The 20,000-nt window shown below is 47.2% G+C and overlaps 3 protein-coding genes across 3 annotated transcripts in view; 1 reads left to right on the plus strand and 2 right to left on the minus strand.

Annotated features, from left to right (window-relative positions):
• The window catches only part of LOC134069453 (transmembrane protein 178B-like), a 13,100-nt gene extending 9,204 nt beyond the window's left edge, over window positions 1–3,896 (minus strand). Inside the window, exon 1 of the mRNA XM_062525417.1 lies at window positions 3,095–3,896. Coding sequence (XP_062381401.1) covers window positions 3,095–3,497 — 403 coding nt within the window. The 5' untranslated portion in view covers window positions 3,498–3,896. The remainder of the gene's footprint in view (window positions 1–3,094) is intronic.
• Window positions 3,897–5,731: 1,835 nt separating this feature from the next.
• LOC134068869 (phospholipase A and acyltransferase 4-like) lies at window positions 5,732–14,999 on the plus strand. The gene is made up of 5 exons (XM_062524656.1): window positions 5,732–5,738; window positions 10,066–10,119; window positions 11,851–11,950; window positions 13,175–13,413; window positions 13,898–14,999. Exons 2-5 carry the CDS (start codon window positions 10,090–10,092, stop codon window positions 14,006–14,008), a joined length of 480 nt encoding a protein of 159 aa, XP_062380640.1. The 5' UTR covers window positions 5,732–5,738; window positions 10,066–10,089; the 3' UTR covers window positions 14,009–14,999.
• The window catches only part of slc39a13 (solute carrier family 39 member 13), a gene marked incomplete in the record, with an annotated part of 23,765 nt that continues 18,625 nt past the window's right edge, over window positions 14,861–20,000 (minus strand). The window contains 2 exon segments of the mRNA XM_062524655.1: window positions 14,861–16,776; window positions 19,440–19,539. Of these exon segments, the coding sequence (XP_062380639.1) occupies window positions 16,701–16,776; window positions 19,440–19,539 (176 nt within the window).

Here is a 20,000-nt window from a genome sequence, read left to right on the forward strand (position 1 = left end):
CCTAGCATAGCATCCACATAGCACCACTATAAGCCACTACACCACCTAGCATAGCATCCACATAGCACCACTATAAGCCACTACACCACCTAGCATAGCATCCACATAGCCCCATTATAAACCGCTACACCACCTGAAGCAACCTCCACATAGCACCACTAAAAGCTACTACACCATGGGGTATTGTATTGCTAGAACAAGAAAGGGATAGAATGCCAGTCATTATATTGATCAGCCCTGAAGGGACTTATGTTCCCCATAATGGCCGGCGTTCTATACAGTATCCTGCTTATTATTCCGCTATTTATTTGTTACCATTAAGTCGTGGCTTTTGCTGATACACATATAGTTGGCACATACAGTAGACATTCTTTACACATTCTTTAGAGCTCAGGGACATTCTTTAGAGCACAGTTGATAACCCATCTGCTTTCACTTCTGAGTGAAGAGTGACCGCACTACTTGTGGAATGATATGAAAGGCGTGAGTAAGAAGCACAAGGCCTATTTTCCTTGACAGCATTCTGCTATACAAAATGATAAACTTCTGAACGTTGGGAAGGCTCACTCAAGTGAATAGAGCATTCTACAGCATTGTGAGGAGCCGTGCAATAATCTACTATTAACTGGGTTTAAGTTTACAACACGGATGATTTCCAAAGTTATTGAGTAAACACACATCCACACATACACAGGTGAAATCACATACACCACACACACACACACACACACACACACACACACACACACATACACAGGTGAAAACACATACGTACACCACACACACATGCACACATACAGTACACAGGTGAAAACACATACACCACACACACACACACAGACACACACACACACACACACACACACACACACACAGGTGAAAACACATACACCACACACACACACGCACACATCTCACACAGCAGAGACAGAGAGAGAGAGAGAGACAGAGAGAAAGAGAGGTAGAGAGGAAGGTGAGACAGAGAGAGAGAGAGAGAGAGAGAGAGAGAGAGAGAGAGAGAGAGAGAGAAGAGGGAGAGAGAGAGAGCGAGAGAGAGATAGAGACTGAATCAGATTAAAATATGACCCTAGAGTGCAGCTTTTGTTTAAGGGACAGGAGCTGTTTGCTCACCCTGATATCACCTCACCATGGAGCAGATGCGGCTCACACACGGCCCTGATGCGGCCCTCATGCGGCCCTGACGTGCAGTGATTTGTTCATTCATGTGTATCTATCTCCCCCAGCCTCCAGACAGGGTGGGACACACGGCTGGAAGAATTATTGATGAAACTACAGAGAGAGGAGAAGGAACGAGAGAACAGGAAAGAGGAGAGGAACGGAGAGAGAAGGAGTGGAGAGCAGTGTAGAGAGACAGAGGAGAAATGAGGAGAGGAACGGAGAGAGGAGGAGGAGTGGAGAGCAGTGTAGAGAGACAGAGGAGAAAAGAGGAGAGGAATGGAGAGAGGAGGAGGAGTGGAGAGCAGTGTAGAGAGACAGAGGAGAAAAGAGAGAAGAGGAGATGCACTTCAGGAGAGAAAAGGAAAGAGAGGACTGAGACGGAAGAGTAGAGGGAAGGAGAGAGAGAAGAGGAGAGGAGAGGAGAGAGAAAGACAGAAAGAGGAGAGAGGAGAGCAAGTGGAGAGAGTGGAGAGGAGGAGAGGAGAGAGAGAAGAGAGGAGAGAGTGGAGAGGAGGAGAGAGGAGAGAGGTCCACAGAGGCGTGCTGTCAGACAGGCCTGTCATGCCTTAGCAGAGAGGGACGTCAGGGACTATAAGAGCTACAGTGATCTCATTCTGCACACACACACACACACACACACACACACACACACACACACACACACACACACACACACACGAGCTCACAGCATCTCTGAGTCTGACTGTAGAGCATTGAGTGAAAAGGTAGAGAGAAGCCTGAGCTCACTGTAGAGGATGCTGCATCAGTAGCACTCCTAAAACACACACACACACACACACACACACACACACACACACACGCAGGACCCTGGGGCTGCATGAGGCACACTGGCTCTGGCCACATGGTGGGGATGAGGGAGGCTGTGCAGAGAGAGTTCCATCTGACCTGCTAGCATCTGATCCAGGAAGTGCTCTGTCTACCAACAGCTGCTCCTCTGCTCTAAACAGCAGCCAATCAAACTGGAAATGAAAGTGTTTCCTGAGCAGAAATTCAGTGCCTGACTACCCAAGTCCATACGCCTTGCTGTTATACCCAAGTTCATACGCCCTGTTATACCCGAGCCCATGTACAGTACCTGTTATACCCGAGCCCATGTACCTGTAGATAGATCAGGTGGAGCTCGCTCCGGCTCTTGCCCGGGTGTTTATCAGTTATTCAGCGCGCGTGCATCTCTGGGTTAGCCCTCGGGCGCTCCGGCCCGCTTCCCAGTAACGACTCATTATCTCACAGCTCTGCCACCTACCGAGCCCAGCTGTGAGATCACGGCACTTTAACGACACCCCCACACCCCCATAACCCGACACACACACACACACACACACACACACACACACACACACACACACACACACACACACACACACACACACACACACCACCCCCTGGCGAGCCATTCCACGTGCGGGTCATAAACATTCAGCACCGTGGACAGCGCTCACGTGCATTCGTCATACTGAAGTAGGGGTGGATGGGAATCACACCAAATAAACATACGGCAACCGAACACGCATCTCCTCATCTTACAAACACCCTCCACATCTTAAAAACACACTCTACTCAGCCTCACACTACTTAGCCTCATTTCCAACCGAAAACGAATGCCCACATTTGAATACCACTCCACTCAGCTTCACTATCACTCCGTCAACAGTGTATCATCATCAAGAGATAGCCTATGATATGCCTAAGAGAGCCTATGGGGCATCATAGCCTGCTCGCGGAGAGGACTCTGAGCTGCTATAGTTTTGAGGCCCACGAGCTCCTGCGTGTGTCCCGCCTGCCCACTGTGGGCTACTCACTCCTCCGGCCCTGGTGGGGGAGCAGGACACACTCCTGGACACACACACACACACACACACACACACACACACACACTCCTGCTCTCGGGTCTCACCTTTATAGATGAGCTCCTCCGTCTCCAGGTCGAAGCCTCCCCGTAGACACTTCCTCCACAGCCCCGAGATGGTGGAGTTGAACGGCCGGCTACACTGCGACTCCATGGCCGGGGCAGCTGCCACAACCTGCCGCCTCTCCCGCAGAAGAGCTCCGTCACTCGGCCCCGGGAGTCTCCGTTCCCCGGTGTCCTTCAGAGGCATCTGGAGCGGCAGGTTGTGGTTGGACAGCAGGATGAAGCCCGGGTCTTTCCGCTTGTTGTTGGCATAATTCTTACAGCGTTCCCGGTGTCTCCGTGCATCTGTCTCGTACCAGTGGTCGGTGCAGATAGCCATCGCGAGCAAAGCAAGCGAGCAGAACGCCAAGAAGAGTCCCGCGCCAGTGAGGAGCTTCATGGCAGCCATCTTCCTCGCGTAGAGGAGAGAGCGCGCGAGCTGAGTGGATCTCCGGGGCACCGGGTGCCTGCGGCACAAATCACTGATTCCTCGCGCACTCGGACGCGTTCATCACGGACGGCACCCTGTCCTCCGTCCGTCCCCTCCGACTGCTTTCGGTTATCGCGGAGAGCTGAGACAGATGCGTCGCCCGTCCCACCATCTGCTCCGGAATGACGGTGAGCGGGAGAGGCAGCGTGAGCGTGAGGGATGGTGATGCAATGCGCTCGGTCTCCGCTGGGGCTCGCGCGGAACATATGCGGGAATCAGAGCGGAGACGCGGAAACCGCCGGGACCACCCGGGAGGACAGTGAGTGAGTGACAGCAACCGGGAGAACCGACAAGAAGAACCGCTTACAAAAAGACGGGTTGTTGGAGAGCCTGAGAGCTATATCCCTCGCGGCTCTGAAAGATCATGCGGGAGGGGAGGTTCGGAGGCGCAGTCCGTTACAAATAAGTCCTCGGCTTTGTTTACATGTTTATACAGATCTGCCCGTGTTTTCGAGGCTGTGATTGGACCGTAGGTGGAAGTGTGTGATGTAGAGAGTGGTCAGGGGGCTAATTGACCACGCCTCTAGGGCAGAGGCTCAGAATGACCATTTAAAACTCCCAAAAACACACTGCGTCGCGTTTGTGAATGCTACCATTCACAGGAATTAGGGAATGACAGTCTGCAGCAGGATATGGAAATAAGCAACGGGGCCCTGTGGATTGTGATGATGAACAGCGAACTAATACTGAGTCGATTTTGAATGAAGCAGAAACCTGAATGAATGAGAAATAATGAGACATAATTACTGTATGTGTTCTCGTAATTTTGAACAATCGGCCAAAGCAAGGACAGACGGCGGCCAATTGGCTTCATTTCTATTCTGACACTAAACCAACACAACGACAAGTCTCATCACACGCCCCATGCACCCCTCACTTGGGCTTGAGCCAAAACTCAGTGAGTGCATCGAAATGAGCAAATAAAGTGCATGCAGAAGTTGTGGCCGGTGAAGGCGGGATGTCAACAGTGCCGTTTTGCTGCTGAGAGACTGAGAGATGTCAACAACAGTGCAGTTGTGTTGCTGAGAGACTGAGAGATGTCAACAACAGTGCAGTTGTGTTGCTGAGAGACTGAGGGATGTCAGGAGGCTACCGCAGTCCAACCGCACGCAGTCGAACGGTGAGACGCGCCGTCATCTCCAACACAGGAGCGCAATGCACATGCACGTTGGCTATAGGGCAAAGGAGCACGAGCAGGCAGCCCACGGCACATGACAAGGGGTGGCAACCCACATGGGAGTTGTCATGGCAACGGCCCTTCGTCTACCAAACGGTGTCGAAATTAGACAAGTGTGAGCGCGCGATCGATGTGGCGATACCCCCTGCATGCGCGCCATATGATAGTTGAAGCCGCTCGCACTGAAGCTTGACGAGACGCCAGGCCGTGAGTCGGTTGGCTGAATTTAGCCAGTCCTCTTTTTTATCATTCAAATAACCGGGGGATTGGTACGATGTCCTATACAACCATGGAACGGAAATAGCTCAGAGTGTTTTTTGTTGTTGTTGTTCCGTTCCATGGTTGTATAGGCCTAATACATTTTATTTCAGTCTAGGCTACTTAACAGAAAATCATATCTCCAGCCGACTTAACTTATCTTCATGGTTGAAAGTGAAACTTGTTGTGTTTGCCAAATGGCTTTCTGTTGGCTGCTCAGAGATTTGGATTTGGAGTATGTGTGACTCAAGTTCCATGCTTGCGTAATGCCACTTTTCTCATTGCCACAATCCCCGTATTATTTGGATAAGAAAAAAGAGTGCGTCTGGATTTGTGTAGTGAGTGTGGTTAATTAGGCTGAGTGCATCATGCAGTTAGATAACATCTACACCACAGTCAGGAACTATGCATGGTGTATCAACCATGTGTGTGTGTGTGTGTGTGTGTTTGTGTGTGTGTGTGTGTGTGTGTGTGTGTGTCTGTATGTCTGTGTGCATGTGTTTCACTTCCTGTTTTCTGTAGGCCTGTAGTTTCATGGTGTTGTTTAAACAGTGAGAGAAGCTGTAAAGAAGGACAGATCCAGGCACCTGCTCCAGCGTTTGCTTCACACAGGTACTGTACTCCCCACACCTAGGGCTGGCGTTCGCTTCACACAGGTGTGTGTGTGTGTGTGTGTGTGTGTGTGTGTGTGTGTGTGTGTGTGTGTGTGTGTTCGCTTCACACAGGTACTCCCCACTTCTCTTGTGCTCTCATTATGGCTGGCGTTACACACACTGCACATTATATTCTTCTGCATGTTTTCTGTATTTTTATCATGTATTCTATCACATTGAGTTGCGTACGGGATGGCTTGTTATTTGATCACTGTAGACTAGACCACATACATAGTCATACATATTGATCATTGTAGACTAGACCACATACATAGTCATACCATGATGTATTTTTCCTCACACTGAGCAGGTCTTAACTAACACACACATACACAGACACACACACACACACAGACACAGACACAGACACAGACACAGACACAGACACACACACACACACACACACACACACACACACACACACACACACACACACACACACACACACACACACACACACACACACACAAGTGTGAAAAGTGGAGCAGTGTGTTATAAATCTGAAAAGTGTGGCATTGGTTGTGAGATTATTCCTCTTTTTGGACGGTGTGTGTGTGCATATGTGTGTGTGTGTGTGTGTGTGTGTGTGTGTGTGTGTGTGTGTGTGTGTGTGTGTGTTGCGGTCTGTGTTCAAAATACCCTCAAGAGAGGAAGCAGTCAGGAGGAAGAGGAAGTTGTCATCAGAGGGGAATTTTGTTCACCTGGCCACCCAACTACATCTTCTCTCAGGGAGATCTAGTCTGGAACACCAGAGTTCATAACCGTCTTCCTTTCCCAGATACAGCTTAACCACCTATTTGGAATAAACCTACAAGCTGACATTTACTGTTGTGTGTACAGGTGATCTGAGCTGATGTTTACTCTTGTGTGTACAGGTGATCTGAGCTGATGTTCACTCTTGTGTGTACAGGTGATCTGGGCTGATGTTCACTCTTGTGTTTACAGGTGATCTGGGCTGGTGTTTACTGTTGTGTGTACAGGTGATCTGAGCTGGTGTTCACGTGTGTGTGTACAGGTGATCTGAGCTGATGTTTACTGTTGTGTGTACTGGGGCCTGTACTACGAAGGGAGCTCAACCTACCCAGATGTAACCCAGGGTTACTTTGCTAAACCGGGGTTGACAAAACCTGGTTATCTTCATTGGTGTTAATCGGTACTACGACGCTGAGTAAGAAGTTGATTTGTTGAACTGGGGTTAACCTCATCGGAGTTGGTGCGCGTTCACATAAAATGGGCGGGTTGCAGCGCAAATCAACACTTTTAATGATGACGCGATCACGCTATTTTACGCATAAGGAATGAGCAATGATTATAAAAACGTTGCGAGGAATTAAAACCCACTTTACGATACATCAAATACGTCGGCAGCAAACAAAGCAAGACAAGGCTGTTGGCAACGTAGGCTATTGCAGATCGGATATATGAAAGTAAAGTTTTATTTGATGTTCCTTATAAATATAGCCTATGTGTTACGGAGGATTAATAGCTTGCGGAATGTCTGAAATGTGTTGAAATAAATACATTTTGAGTTCATAAGAGTCCTACAGATGCAACACAATTCATGCCATGTATATTAATAAATATTAATAAGGGATAATTGAATGTTTAGCCCCATTGACTGATTTAGTGTATGCCTATCCTGTGAACATTTTAGATGCAACGGCAGTGCCGCTGGCAACAGGTGAAAATGAAACTCAAGAACATTCATAAGGTTTATAGGCCTAGTTATAGCTTGCATTAATATTTCTTAATTATGAAAATATGTTATATTGCCAATACGTATAGCCTCCACTTTGCCTCGATCAGCTGACAAATGCAACGAATTCCCTCGGCTGAGAATGTATAGGCTATCTTTCATAGAGAATATTATATGGAGAAAGATTCTGGCGGTCTTTAAAAACTCTCGCCTTGCGAAGAGAGGCGCTTACAATTTGCGCTCCAATAATGTATCTTCCAAGTAGCCTACGTCGACATTGTGGGGTGTGGTTAACCGCAAACCTCGGGTTAACCAAGATCATAACCTGCTCGGAGCAGGTTTGAGATGCAGCGTAAATTGCCATGGCAGCATACCTAGGTTAAAACCTATCCACCTTTCGTAGTACGGGGTTAACCGCGAAGTTACGCCACACGTGATCAACTTACTCTCGAAGTTACCCAGCTAAGCCAGTAACCCCGCTTCGTAGTACAGGCCCCAGGTGATCTGGGCTGATGTTTACTGTTGTGTGTACAGGTGATCTGAGCTGATGTTCACTCTTGTGTTAACAGGTGATCTGAGCTGGTGTTCACTCTTGTGTGTACAGGTGATCTGAGCTGATGTTCACTCTTGTGTGTACAGGTGATCTGAGCTGGTGTTCACTCTTGTGTGTACAGGTGATCTGGGGCCTGTACTACGAAGGGAGCTCAACCTACCCATATGTAACCCAGGGTTACTTAGCTAAACCGGGGTTGACAAAACCTGGTTATCTTCATTGGTGTTAATCGGTACTACGACGCTGAGTAAGAAGTTGATTTGTTGAACTGGGGTTAACCTCATCGGAGTTGGTGCGCGTTCACATAAAATGGGCGGGTTGCAGCGCAAATCACCAATTTTAATGATGACGCGATTACGTTGTTTTACGGATAAGGCCTGCGCAATGATTATAAAAAGTTGCGAGGAATTAAAACCCACTTTACGATACATCAAATACGTCGGCAGCAAACAAAGCAAGACAAGGCTGTTGGCACGTAGGCTATTGCAGATCGGAAATATGAAAGTAAAGTTTTATTTCATGTTCCTTAAATAGCCTATGTGTTACGGAGGATTAGGCCTATTAGCTTGCAGAATGTCTGAAATGTGTTGAAATAAATACATTTTGAGTTCATAAGAGTCCTACAGATGCAACACAATTCATGCCATGTGTATTAATAAATATTAATACAGGATAATTGAATGTTTAGCCCCATTGACTGATTTAGTGTATGCCTATCCTGTGAACATTTTAGATGCAACGGCAGTGCCGCTGGCAGCAGGTGAAAATTAAACTCAAAAACATTCAGAAGGTTTATGGGCCTATAGTTATAGCTTGCATTAATATTTCTTAATTATGAAAATATTTTATATTGCCAATGCTTATAGCCTCCACTTTGCCTCGATCAGCTGACAAATGCAACGAATTCCCTCGGCTGAGAATGTATAGGCTATCTTTCATAGAGAATATTATATGGAGAAAGATTCTGGCGGTCTTTAAAAACCCTCGCCTTGCGAAGAGAGGCGCTTACAATTTGCGCTCCAATAATGTATCTTCAAAGTAGCCTACGTCGACATTGTGGGGTGTGGTTAACCGCAAACCTCGGGTTAACCAAGATCATAACCTGCTCGGAGCAGGTTTGAGATGCAGCGTAAATTGCCATGGCAGCATACCTAGGTTAAAACCTATCCACCTTTCGTAGTACGGGTTAACCGGGAAGTTACGCCACACGTGATCAACTTACTCTCGAAGTTACCCAGCTAAGCCAGTAACCCCGCTTCGTAGTACAGGCCCCTGAGCTGATGTTTACTCTTGTGTTTACAGGTGATCTGAGCTGGTGTGTGTGTGTGTGTGTGTGTGTGTGTGTGTGTACAGGTGATCTGAGCTGATGTTCACTCTTGTGTGTACAGGTGATCTGAGCTGGTGTTCACTCTTGTGTGTACAGGTGATCTGAGCTGATGTTCACTCTTGTGTGTACAGGTGATCTGAGCTGGTGTTCACTCTTGTGTTTACAGGTGATCTGAGCTGGTGTGTGTGTGTGTGTGTGTGTGTGTGTGTACAGGTGATCTGAGCTGATGTTCACTCTTGTGTGTACAGGTGATCTGAGCTGATGTTCACTCTTGTGTGTACAGGTGATCTGAGCTGGTGTTCACTCTTGTGTGTACAGGTGATCTGAGCTGATGTTCACTCTTGTGTGTACAGGTGATCTGGGCTGATGTTCACTCTTGTGTGTACAGGTGATCTGGGCTGATGTTCACTCTTGTGTGTACAGGTGATCTGGGCTGATGTTCACTCTTGTGTTACAGTAACAGGTGATCTGAGCTGATGTTCACTCTTGTGTTACAGTAACAGGTGATCTGAGCTGATGTTTACTCTTGTGTTACAGTAACAGGTGATCTGAGCTGATGTTTACTCTTGTGTTACAGTAACAGGTGATCTGAGCTGATGTTTACTCTTGTGTTACAGTAACAGGTGATCTGAGCTGATGTTTACTCTTGTGTTACAGTAACAGGTGATCTGAGCTGATGTTTACTCTTGTGTTACAGTAACAGGTGATCTGAGCTGATGTTCACTCTTGTGTTACAGTAACAGGTGATCTGAGCTGATGTTTACTCTTGTGTTACAGTAACAGGTGATCTGGGCTGATGTTTACTCTTGTGTTACAGTAACAGGTGATCTGGGCTTTTTTTGGAGCAATGGGCTGCTGTTTGAGCTGCATCTACCGGGTCAGTCCAATCTCACACACACACACACACACACTCACACACACACACACACACACACACACACACACACACACACACACACACACACACACACACACACACACACACACACACACACACACACACACACACAGCAGAGTGTTCAGAATGAGAAGGGCTGATGCTGTAGAACTTCCTGATCTCATCAGTCATGATTCACTGCCACTCTGTGATCTGCCCATGTGCGTACGTCTGTTGTGTGTGTACGTCTGTTGAGTGTGTACGTCTGTTGTGTGTGTACGTCTGTTGAGTGTGTACGTCTGCTGTGTGTGTACGTCTGTTGTGTGTGTACGTCTGTTGTGTGTGTACGTCTGTTGTGTGTGTACGTCTGCTGTGTGTGTACGTCTGCTGTGTGTGTACGTCTGTTGTGTGTGTAAGTCTGTTGTGTGTGTACGTCTGTTGTGTGTGTACGTCTGTTGAGTGTGTAAGTCTGTTGTGTGTGTAAGTCTGTTGAGTGTGTAAGTCTGTTGAGTGTGTAAGTCTGTTGTGTGATCTGCCCATGTGTGTAAGTCTGTTGTGTGTGTTCTGGCTATGTGTGTAAGTCTCTCTACGTTTGTTATATGTCTTGTGTAAGTCTGTTGTATGTCTTGGGAGTCTGTTTAAGTCCACTGTATGTATCCTCTACATCTGATGTTACATGTCTTGTGTTCTGTGTTCTGTAAGTGTGTTGTTGAACATCATGGCAGAGTGTGTGTTGTGCTGTGAAGTGTATACATCATGGCTATAGGTGTGTTGTGTAAGTGTGTTGTTGGACATCATGACTGAGTGTGTGTTGTGTTGTGAAGTGTGTGTATCATAGCTGAGTGTGTGTTGTGTTGTGTTGTGAAATGTGTGTATCATAGCTGAGTGTGTGTTGTGTTGTGAAGTGTGTATATCATAGCTGATTGTGTGTTGTGAAGTGTGTACATCATGACTGTGTGTATATTATGTTGTGAAGTGTGTATATCATGGCCGAGTGTGTGTTGTGTTGTGAAGTGTGTATGTCATAGCTAAGTGTGCGTTGTGAAGTGTGTATATCATAGCTGCGTGTAGTGTGTGTTGTGAAGTGTGTACATAGCTGAGTGTTGTGTTGTGAAGTGTGTGTATCATAGCTGAGTATGTGTTGTGTTGTGAAGTGTGTACTGTATATCATAGCTGAGTGTGTGTTGTGAAGTGTATGTATCATGGCTATGTGTGTGTTGTGTTGTGAAGTGTGTACACCATGGCTGTGTGTGTGTTGTGTTGTGAAGTGTGTGTATCATAGCTGAGTGTGTGTTGTGAAGTGTGTGTATCATAGCTGAGTGTGTGTTGTGCTGTGAAGTGTGTGTATCATAGCTGAGTGTGTGTGTTGTGTTGTGAAGTGTGTGTATCATAGTTGAGTGTGTGTTGTGAAGTGTGTGTATCATAGCTGAGTGTGTGTTGTGAAGTGTGTGTATCATAGCTGAGTGTGTGTTGTGTTGTGAAGTGTGTGTATCATGGCTGAGTGTGTGTGTGTGTGCTGCTGTGCTGTGTGTATCATGGCTGAGTGTGTGTTGTGTTGTGAAGTGTGTGTATCATGGCTGAGTGTGTGTTGTGTTGTGAAGTGTGTGTATCATGGCTGAGTGTGTGTGTGTGCTGCTCTGCTGTGTGTATCATGGCTGAGTGTGTGTTGTGTTGTGAAGTGTGTGTATCATGGCTGAGTGTGTGTGTGCTGCTCTGCTCTGCTGTGTGTAGGACCCGGTGCCGGGGGACATGGTGGAGATCATAGAGACGCTGTACAGCCACTGGACCGTCTACGTGGGAGACGGATACGTGGTGCACTTCACAGTCCCAGGTACAGTACACACACTCCTACTGTACATTACAGTCCCAGGTACAGTACACACACTCCTACTGTACTTTACAGTCCCAGGTACAGTACACACACACTCCTACTGTACTTCACAGTCCCAGGTACAGTACACACACTCTCCTCCTCACCTCAGACAGAAGCCTGCTTGTGTACTCGGCAGGTGAAACAGCACATTTCAGTCACTTCCTCACCTCACCTGTGAAATAGCATGTTTCACTTCCTCACCTCAGACAGAAGCCTGCTTGTGTACTCGGCAGGTGAAACAGCGGCAGGTGAAATAGCGGCAGGTGAAACAGCAGGTTTCACTCTTGTGTTGGGTCATTAGTTGTCCTAACAGTGCTGCTCAGTTATCACAGTAGTAATTGCAATATTAACTAACACGATCACATAATCACTAAAGCTACAAATAATCGTGCGCAGTTCATGTAGTCACATTTCTGACTTTAATACTCATTTCATCCTGCTTGACGATGCCACTTCTAGACACTCTGATTGGTGAGCGTCACAGGTGCAATGGGCATGCTCACCAATCAGGAGTGGCACAATTAAAGACATTTGGCATATTGAACAGAATGAATCCCACTTATCCTCTAAACATGTTGGTTAATTAACCCACTTATCCTCTAAACATGTTGCTTAATTAACCCACTTATCCTCTAAACATGTTAATTAACCCACTTATCCTCTAAACATGTTGGCTAATTAACCCACTTATCCTCTAAACATGTTGGTTAATACAGTAATTAACCCACTTATCCTCTAAACATGTTGCTTAATCAACCCACTTATCCTCTAAACAAGTTAATTAACCCACTTATCCTCTAAACATGTTGGTTAATTAACCCACTTATCCTCTAAACATGTTGGTTAATACAGTAATTAACCCACTTATCATCTAAACATGTTAATTAGCCCACTTATCCTCTAGACATGTTGCTTAATTAACCCACTTATCCTCTAAACATGTTAATTAACCCACTTATCCTCTAAACATGTTGGTTAATACAGTAATTAACCCATGTATCCTCTAAACATGTTGCTTAATTAACCCACTTATCCTCTAAACATGTTAATTGGCCCACTTATCCTCTAAACATGTTGCTAAATTAACCCACTTATCCTCTAAACATGTTAATTAGCCCACATGTCCTTTAAACATCTTAATTAGCCCACGTGTCCTCTAAACATGTCGGTTGTCTCCCTCAGGTCCGGCCAGGCCGATCTCCAAAGGTCGCATCTCTCGCAGTAAGCTGGCGGGGATGGTGGTGGGGTGCTCCTATCGCGTCAATAACTACCTGGACGACAGGTACGAGCCGCGGCCTGCGGACGTGATCGTGAGCGAGGCCAACGCCTGGGTGGGCAAGCCGCTGGACTACAACCTGCTGCTGGAGAACTGCGAACACTTCGCCACCTACCTGCGCTACGGACACGCAGAGTCCAGACAGGTGAGGGAGGGGCACGCAGAGTCCAGACAGGTGAGGGAGGGGCACGCAGAGTCCAGACAGGTGAGGGAGGGCCACGCAGAGTCCAGACAGGTGAGGGAGGGCCACGCAGAGTCCAGACAGGTGAGGGAGGGCCACGCAGAGTCCAGACAGGTGAGGGAGGGGCACGCAGAGTCCAGACAGGTGAGGGAGGGGCACGCAGAGTCCAGACAGGTGAGGGAGGGGGGGGGGCTGTGGAGTCCAGACAGGTGGGGTGGGGGCACGCAGAGATAGAGAGAGAGAGAGAGAGAGAGAGAGAGAGAGAGAGAGAGAGAGAGAGAGAGAGAGAGAGAGAGAGAGAGAGAGAGAGAGAGAGAGAGAGAGAGGGGTCATTGCATTGAAGGGTAAACTTAAAGCAAACTGTGAGAGTCTGTGTGTCTCTGTGTATGTGTGTGTGTGTGTGTGTGTGTGTGTGTCTGTGTTAAAACATGGCCTTCTCTGTGTCCAGGTGAAACAAGGACTGTGTGTGTGTGCCTCCTGTACGGTGGCCTGGGTAGAGATCATCAAATGGTTCAAGAGAAAACACCCGAAAAACAAGCCAGCACTAGAGGTGGTGTGAGAAGAGGGTGCGCACACCCAACACACACACACACACACACACACACACACACACAAGCATATAAGCACACGCATATACACACACACAAGCATATAATACGCATACACACACACACACACACACACACACACACACACACACATTCAAGATTTTTCCATTTTGTTTTTTTTATACTCTACTTATAAAACACACATTTAATATTTAATGTTTTTGTATAGTCCTAAAAACTCCCACATTGAAGCTTGTGAGACTGTTCTACTCTGTGTTGTTGTGCTGATCCTACTAACAAGGCACGCAACTTGTCATTGTTATTGTATGATAGCGCTGAATACAGTGTTCTCAATGGAGACTCCGAGCCCCTGAGAAGACTAGAGCGATCCGTTTGATCCAAACACACACGTCTCTCCCACAGTCTCCCGCTGAGACGAGGCATTCTGGAATGTTCAGGGTGTAGTATATCATCTTTAGTTTTCACCTTTAACTGTGAGTGGACCTTATCCGGTCTCTGTAAACAGCACACACACACACACACACACACACACACACACACACACACACACACACACACAGGCCGCCTGAGCCATGAACTGTTCCAGCCAATCAACACGCTTCACTGCCTCAGGAGCACAGGACAGGAGAGCCAATCAATACGCCACACTGCCTCAGAAGCACAGGAGAGGGGCGTCGTCACCAGGCTGTCACTCCAACTCCATACTAGGCCTGGTCCAATCACATTCCTTTTCTCCTCTCCATAAGATTTCCATCTCCCAGGATAACAGAAATACACATTTAGAACATACAATAAATATGCAATAATGCTTTTCCACTTTTTTGTACTTTTACAAACATTTTATTTAGTTTACAAATAATACTGGGTCTTCAACACAACAGAAATGTTATTTCCAAAAACATCTTGAACATGAAAAACATTTTCCAACATGGTCTTTTTTTATTTTTTTAAATAAAATATATATATTTTCCATCATATATACACTGGTGTGGGGGTCAGGTTTATTTTTGGCATTCTATGGAAATTGGACAGTACTCAAACTCTGATTGGACAAAGGCTCATCCATGATCCATCAAAAGTGATAACGATTGGTTGAGGTGTGAGTTTGAAATGTAATGTTGACATTTAAACCAGCTAGTGCATGCTGGTGGATCTGAATGTAGTGCTGGCGCTGAATCAGTCATTGGGTCATTGGCCTGTAACAGTAGCTAATGGACACAAGGCTGGGTCATTGGGTCATTAGCATGTAACAGGAGCTGGGTCATTGGGTCATTGGCATGTAACGATAGCTAATGGACACAAGGCTGGGTCATTGGGTCATTGGCATGTAACGATAGCTAATGGACACAAGGCTGGGTCATTGGGTCATTGGCATGTAACGATAGCTAATGGACACAAGGCTGGGTCATTGGCATGTAACGATAGCTAATGAACACAAGGCTGGGTCATTGGGTCATTGGCATGTAACGATACGGTGTGTGTGTTCCATACAACTGCCAACAGGAAGAAGCAGAGTAGAGAGTAGATCAGTCAGATCTTCCTGTAGGTGCCATCTAGTGTGTGTGTGTGTGTGTGTCAAATCTAAGGTCTGAAGAATAGTGGTTGAATAGTAGTAGTGTGTGTGTGTGTGTGTGTAACAGGAAAGTAAGTAAGAGTAACAGTAATCGTGTACAGAGGGTCCTTCTGTTCCCCTCTGGGTCTTTCAAACCCATTGGCCAGACCATAATAAGACATAAAGCACCACGCCACACCGGGCCAACGCTAGCCTACGCTAGCCAGCGCTAGCTACCTCTTCAGCACAACCCATGCAGCCACCACGCTCTGGCACCAACCGGACCAACCAGAGGACAGCGGACGCTGAGAGCATCTGGTGAACTCAAACACCACACCAGGCCCAGGCCAGTCTGACCCATGCCAGGCCCAGGCCAATCTGACCCATGCCAGCCCAGGCCAACCCTAAGCAGGGCACGGGCCAGACTGGGCTACTCTGCCCCGTGGTGAAGTGCCCAGGGGTAGGGGCGGTGTGAAGTGCCCAGGGGTAGGGGCGGTGTGAAGTGCCCAGGGGTAGGGGCGGTGTGAAGTGCCCAGGGGTGGGGGCGGTGTGAAGGCTAAATCAGCTGCAGGACATCACTGAGGGTGGCACATACCGCTCACAAGGATTGTCTTAGCGTATGAGTGTGTGTGTGTGTGTGTGTGTGGGTGTATCAAGCAGATGCGCGAGAGACAAGCCTTGCGTGGTTAAAACATGCTTAAGGAACAGAAAGAACGCGGGCATAACTGAGTGTGTGTGTGTGTGTGTGTGTGTGTGTGTGTGTGTATGTGTGTGTGTGTGTGTGTCACCCACAGCTTCCTCAGGCTGGCCCGTAGTCTCTCAGGGTGGGAGGGTCCCAGAGCGTTTCAGAACAGTTTCTCTTTGGGCAGTCTCTCCGGGAGGAAGGGATGTGTGTGTGGGTGTGTGTGTGTGTGTGTGTGTGTGTGTGTGTGAGAAGGCTTTTGATTGTCTTGCTTTTCTGATCATTGGCTAGTTTGACCGTTGAACTCTGACCCTGGAGGGTGTGTCCGCCATGGTGCTGCAGGTCAGTGGAGGAGTCTTTAAAGCTTCAGTAGCAGGACAAGGCATCTGTGGTCAGTCAGGCTGGCTGGGGGGGGGGGGGGCAGGTGTGTGTTTGGGGGGGGGGGTGTTCAGTCAACGACGGCTGAGAGAATGGCCATGACCGCGATTCCACAACACAACAACAGGATCTGCAGCAGAGACTCCCTAAAGACACACACACACACACGCATATACAAACATATATAGATACATATATAGATACATATATAGATACATATATAGATAAATATTTACATTTATAATATTCATGACTGAGGGACGGCCTTATGCCCAGCATGTGACTGGTTAACCTTCTAACATGATGACATCATAACTGGGGGACGACCTTACGCCCAGTGGGTGACGTGGGCTATGTCCAGAAGTCAAGCGTGCACGCTGGGCAGTGTGCATTTTCCGGAAGTTACGTCAGAATAGACTGTCCGAAAGTCAAGCGCTCTCACTAGTTGGGTACTTCGTTGGGTGTGATTTCCAAGCGTGCATCGATGCATCTTTTTTGCCCACATGTATCCCATAATCCATTGCGCAGCGCAGGTCAAGCTCCACACGTCATGCAAATCGTCAACACACCCCCCTCCCCGAGTCAGGTGACGCCAACTAGTTAGTGCTGTCCAAATGTAGGTAGGGACGCATACTGAGGAGCAAGCTAACTACGACGCTACTGGGAAGAGGGTACTATCCAGCGTGCACGCTTGACTTCTGGACATAGCCTGGTTAACCTTCTAACATCATGACATCATAACTGGGGGACGGCCTTACGGCCAGTGGGTGACTGGTGAACCTTCTAACATGATGACATCATAACTGGGGGACAGCCTTATGCCCAGTGGGCGACTACAGAGCCCCTTTAGGGAGAGCCGGTCCACTTCCTATTAACTCCATTGTACCGGATTGTTCATGCAATCTGTTGAAATTCCGCTGGGGGCGTTGCCGAGCAAGTGATAAATGAATTGTGGTCTATGGGGCTAAGCGGCTAGAACTCGTTTTTTTCACAGTTGACAACTTCATTTCTTAATGTACATTGTCGTAGTAGCTACCTGAGTATAGGTTTTCCACTGGAAATGAAATAAAAAGTCACTCATGTCCTTTCTGCTTTTCATAGGATGGGCCGTTTTCCCTGTAACATGCTAGCATTTAGCTCATGGATGCTCGCGACAATCGCGACCGATTACGACCGTCGTGAAGCTGAACCTTCTTTTAGGTCTATGGCCGTAAAGTGGTTCGCTTGTGTCACGTGACATGAACACTTTGAAAGGGTTTTTAGGAATAACAACACATATTGAAAATTGTATTGGTCAGCTGATTGTCAAGTCAAGTTATCCTGCATCGCATGCATTAATGCAATTTTAGGAGAAAAAATTATATAACGAGAAATGTGGTACTGGGGGGTTCAGCTCCATTGCTACCCATTCATTCATCACTTGCTCGCGATCGCCCTCTAGTTGCAGTACCATGCGGAAGTATTTCGCTAGTGGTCCTTCTCCCCTTATTAGACATTCTCTGGCGACTAGTTAACCTTCTAACATGATGACATCATAACTGGGGGACGGCCTTACGCCCAGCGGGTGACTGATTAACCTTCTAACATGATGACATCATAACTGGGGGACAGCCTTATGCCCAGTGGGTGACTGGTGAACCTTCTAACATCATGACTGAGGCGTGGTTGGGACCTGGGACTTCCCCATAGGTGCCTCTCATTCAGTGTTTACACCTCCTCCCTCGCTCCTCACTGATCTACATAAAGAAAGATAGAGGAAGGGCTAGACCAGGGGTCGGCAACCTGCGGCTCTGGAGCCGCATGCGGCTCTTTAGCGCAACCCTGGTGGCTCCCTGGAGCGTCTTCAAAAATGTATGAAAATGAATGGGGGGTTTGTTTGTTTTAATATGGTTTCTGTATGAGGACAAACATTCTTAACGTTTTCCAATGTTGTAAAAATTATAATAAATATTAAAGTTCAACATTTCTGTCAACGAAGATTTGATAGCCTGCGACACACGTTTCAGGGCGGCGCCGTGCCAGGCAGGTGGCTGTAAACCTATGGTTGTAAACAAACCGGCGGGTGGATCCCAAAGGGAAAAAGAGAAAGATAGCCGATGAGATCAGAGAATTTAAGGCAGAATGGACCGAATCATTTGCTTTCATTGCCATTGCGGAAGGATTGCCTGCATGTTTGCTTTGTAATGAGAAGTTGGCGAACAACAAAAAGAGAAAGACATTTAGAAAGACATTTTCAGGGATGGCATGCTACATTTGCAGCCGACTACCCAGTTGGGACTGAGAGGAAAAAGTGCGATTGCAGTAGGGGAGAAATTGTGTTGCAACCTGAGAGATATTAAAACGTGGAAAACAACGGTTCACGGATGGTGATTACACAAAGTTGAACTTAAAGCACCATAGGCTACAGCGGAGTAGTCACGTGGTGTGTCATTCTCTCCGAGATGCGCTGCAGGGAAAAACATTTAATCATGAAAGCTCATTATGTAGCCTCGTTGTAGCCTACTTAGTCATTTTGATAGTAGGCTAATATAGATAATATACACTTACAGCCTGTGTTGCCTTCATATAAAGCTTACATACGGCCTTTCATTTTTTGCGGCTCCAGACAGATTTGTTTTTTGTTTTTTTGGTCCAAAATGGCTCTTTGAACATTTTGGGTTGCCGACCCCTGGGCTAGACTATCCCATTGTTGCCGCCCCATCATTCTTTATGTAGATCAGTGAGGATCGAGGCCCGAGGAGCGAGGGAGGACGTATAAACGCTGAATGAGAGTCATCATCAGAAAGTCCTGTGTTGTCCCTATGGTTACCTTGGATTGGTCTCCTCCAGGAGGTCAGGTACCACGTTCACCAGGGCGATGTAGAGGAAGCCCCCGGAGGTGTAGGGCAGGATCCAGGCAGTGGCGCCCTCTGGAGGTAGGGAGGGAGAAGGCAGGTGAGAGTGTTGGTGAAAAGCAGTTAGGAAACAATTATCTGCCAACAAGCTGATGCATTTAGATGTGGCCAGTCATTCTCCCGTGCTAATTGGTTCATTTATATGACCAGCGTCATTCTCCTGTGCTAATTGGTTCATTTAGATATGACCAGCATCATTCCCTAGTGCTAACTGAGTCATTGGATATGACCATCATCATCCTCCCATGCTAATTGGTTAATTTAGAACATTTATGACCACAGACATAAAAGATATGGACAGAACGATCACGTAGACGTCAGCAGAGACCAGTGAAGCACATTTCAACTGTTTTCCTTTTGGTCTAATGTCTCCTGCACAGGCTCAGGGGACGTATATGTGATGTCATGCGCATTACCTAACCTACGTCACTTTAGCATTGATTTCGGAAAAACGCTTATTACTCAGCCGGTAACAC

This window comes from Sardina pilchardus, chromosome 21, assembly GCF_963854185.1.
Source record: "Sardina pilchardus chromosome 21, fSarPil1.1, whole genome shotgun sequence".
NCBI lineage: Eukaryota > Metazoa > Chordata > Actinopteri > Clupeiformes > Clupeidae > Sardina > Sardina pilchardus.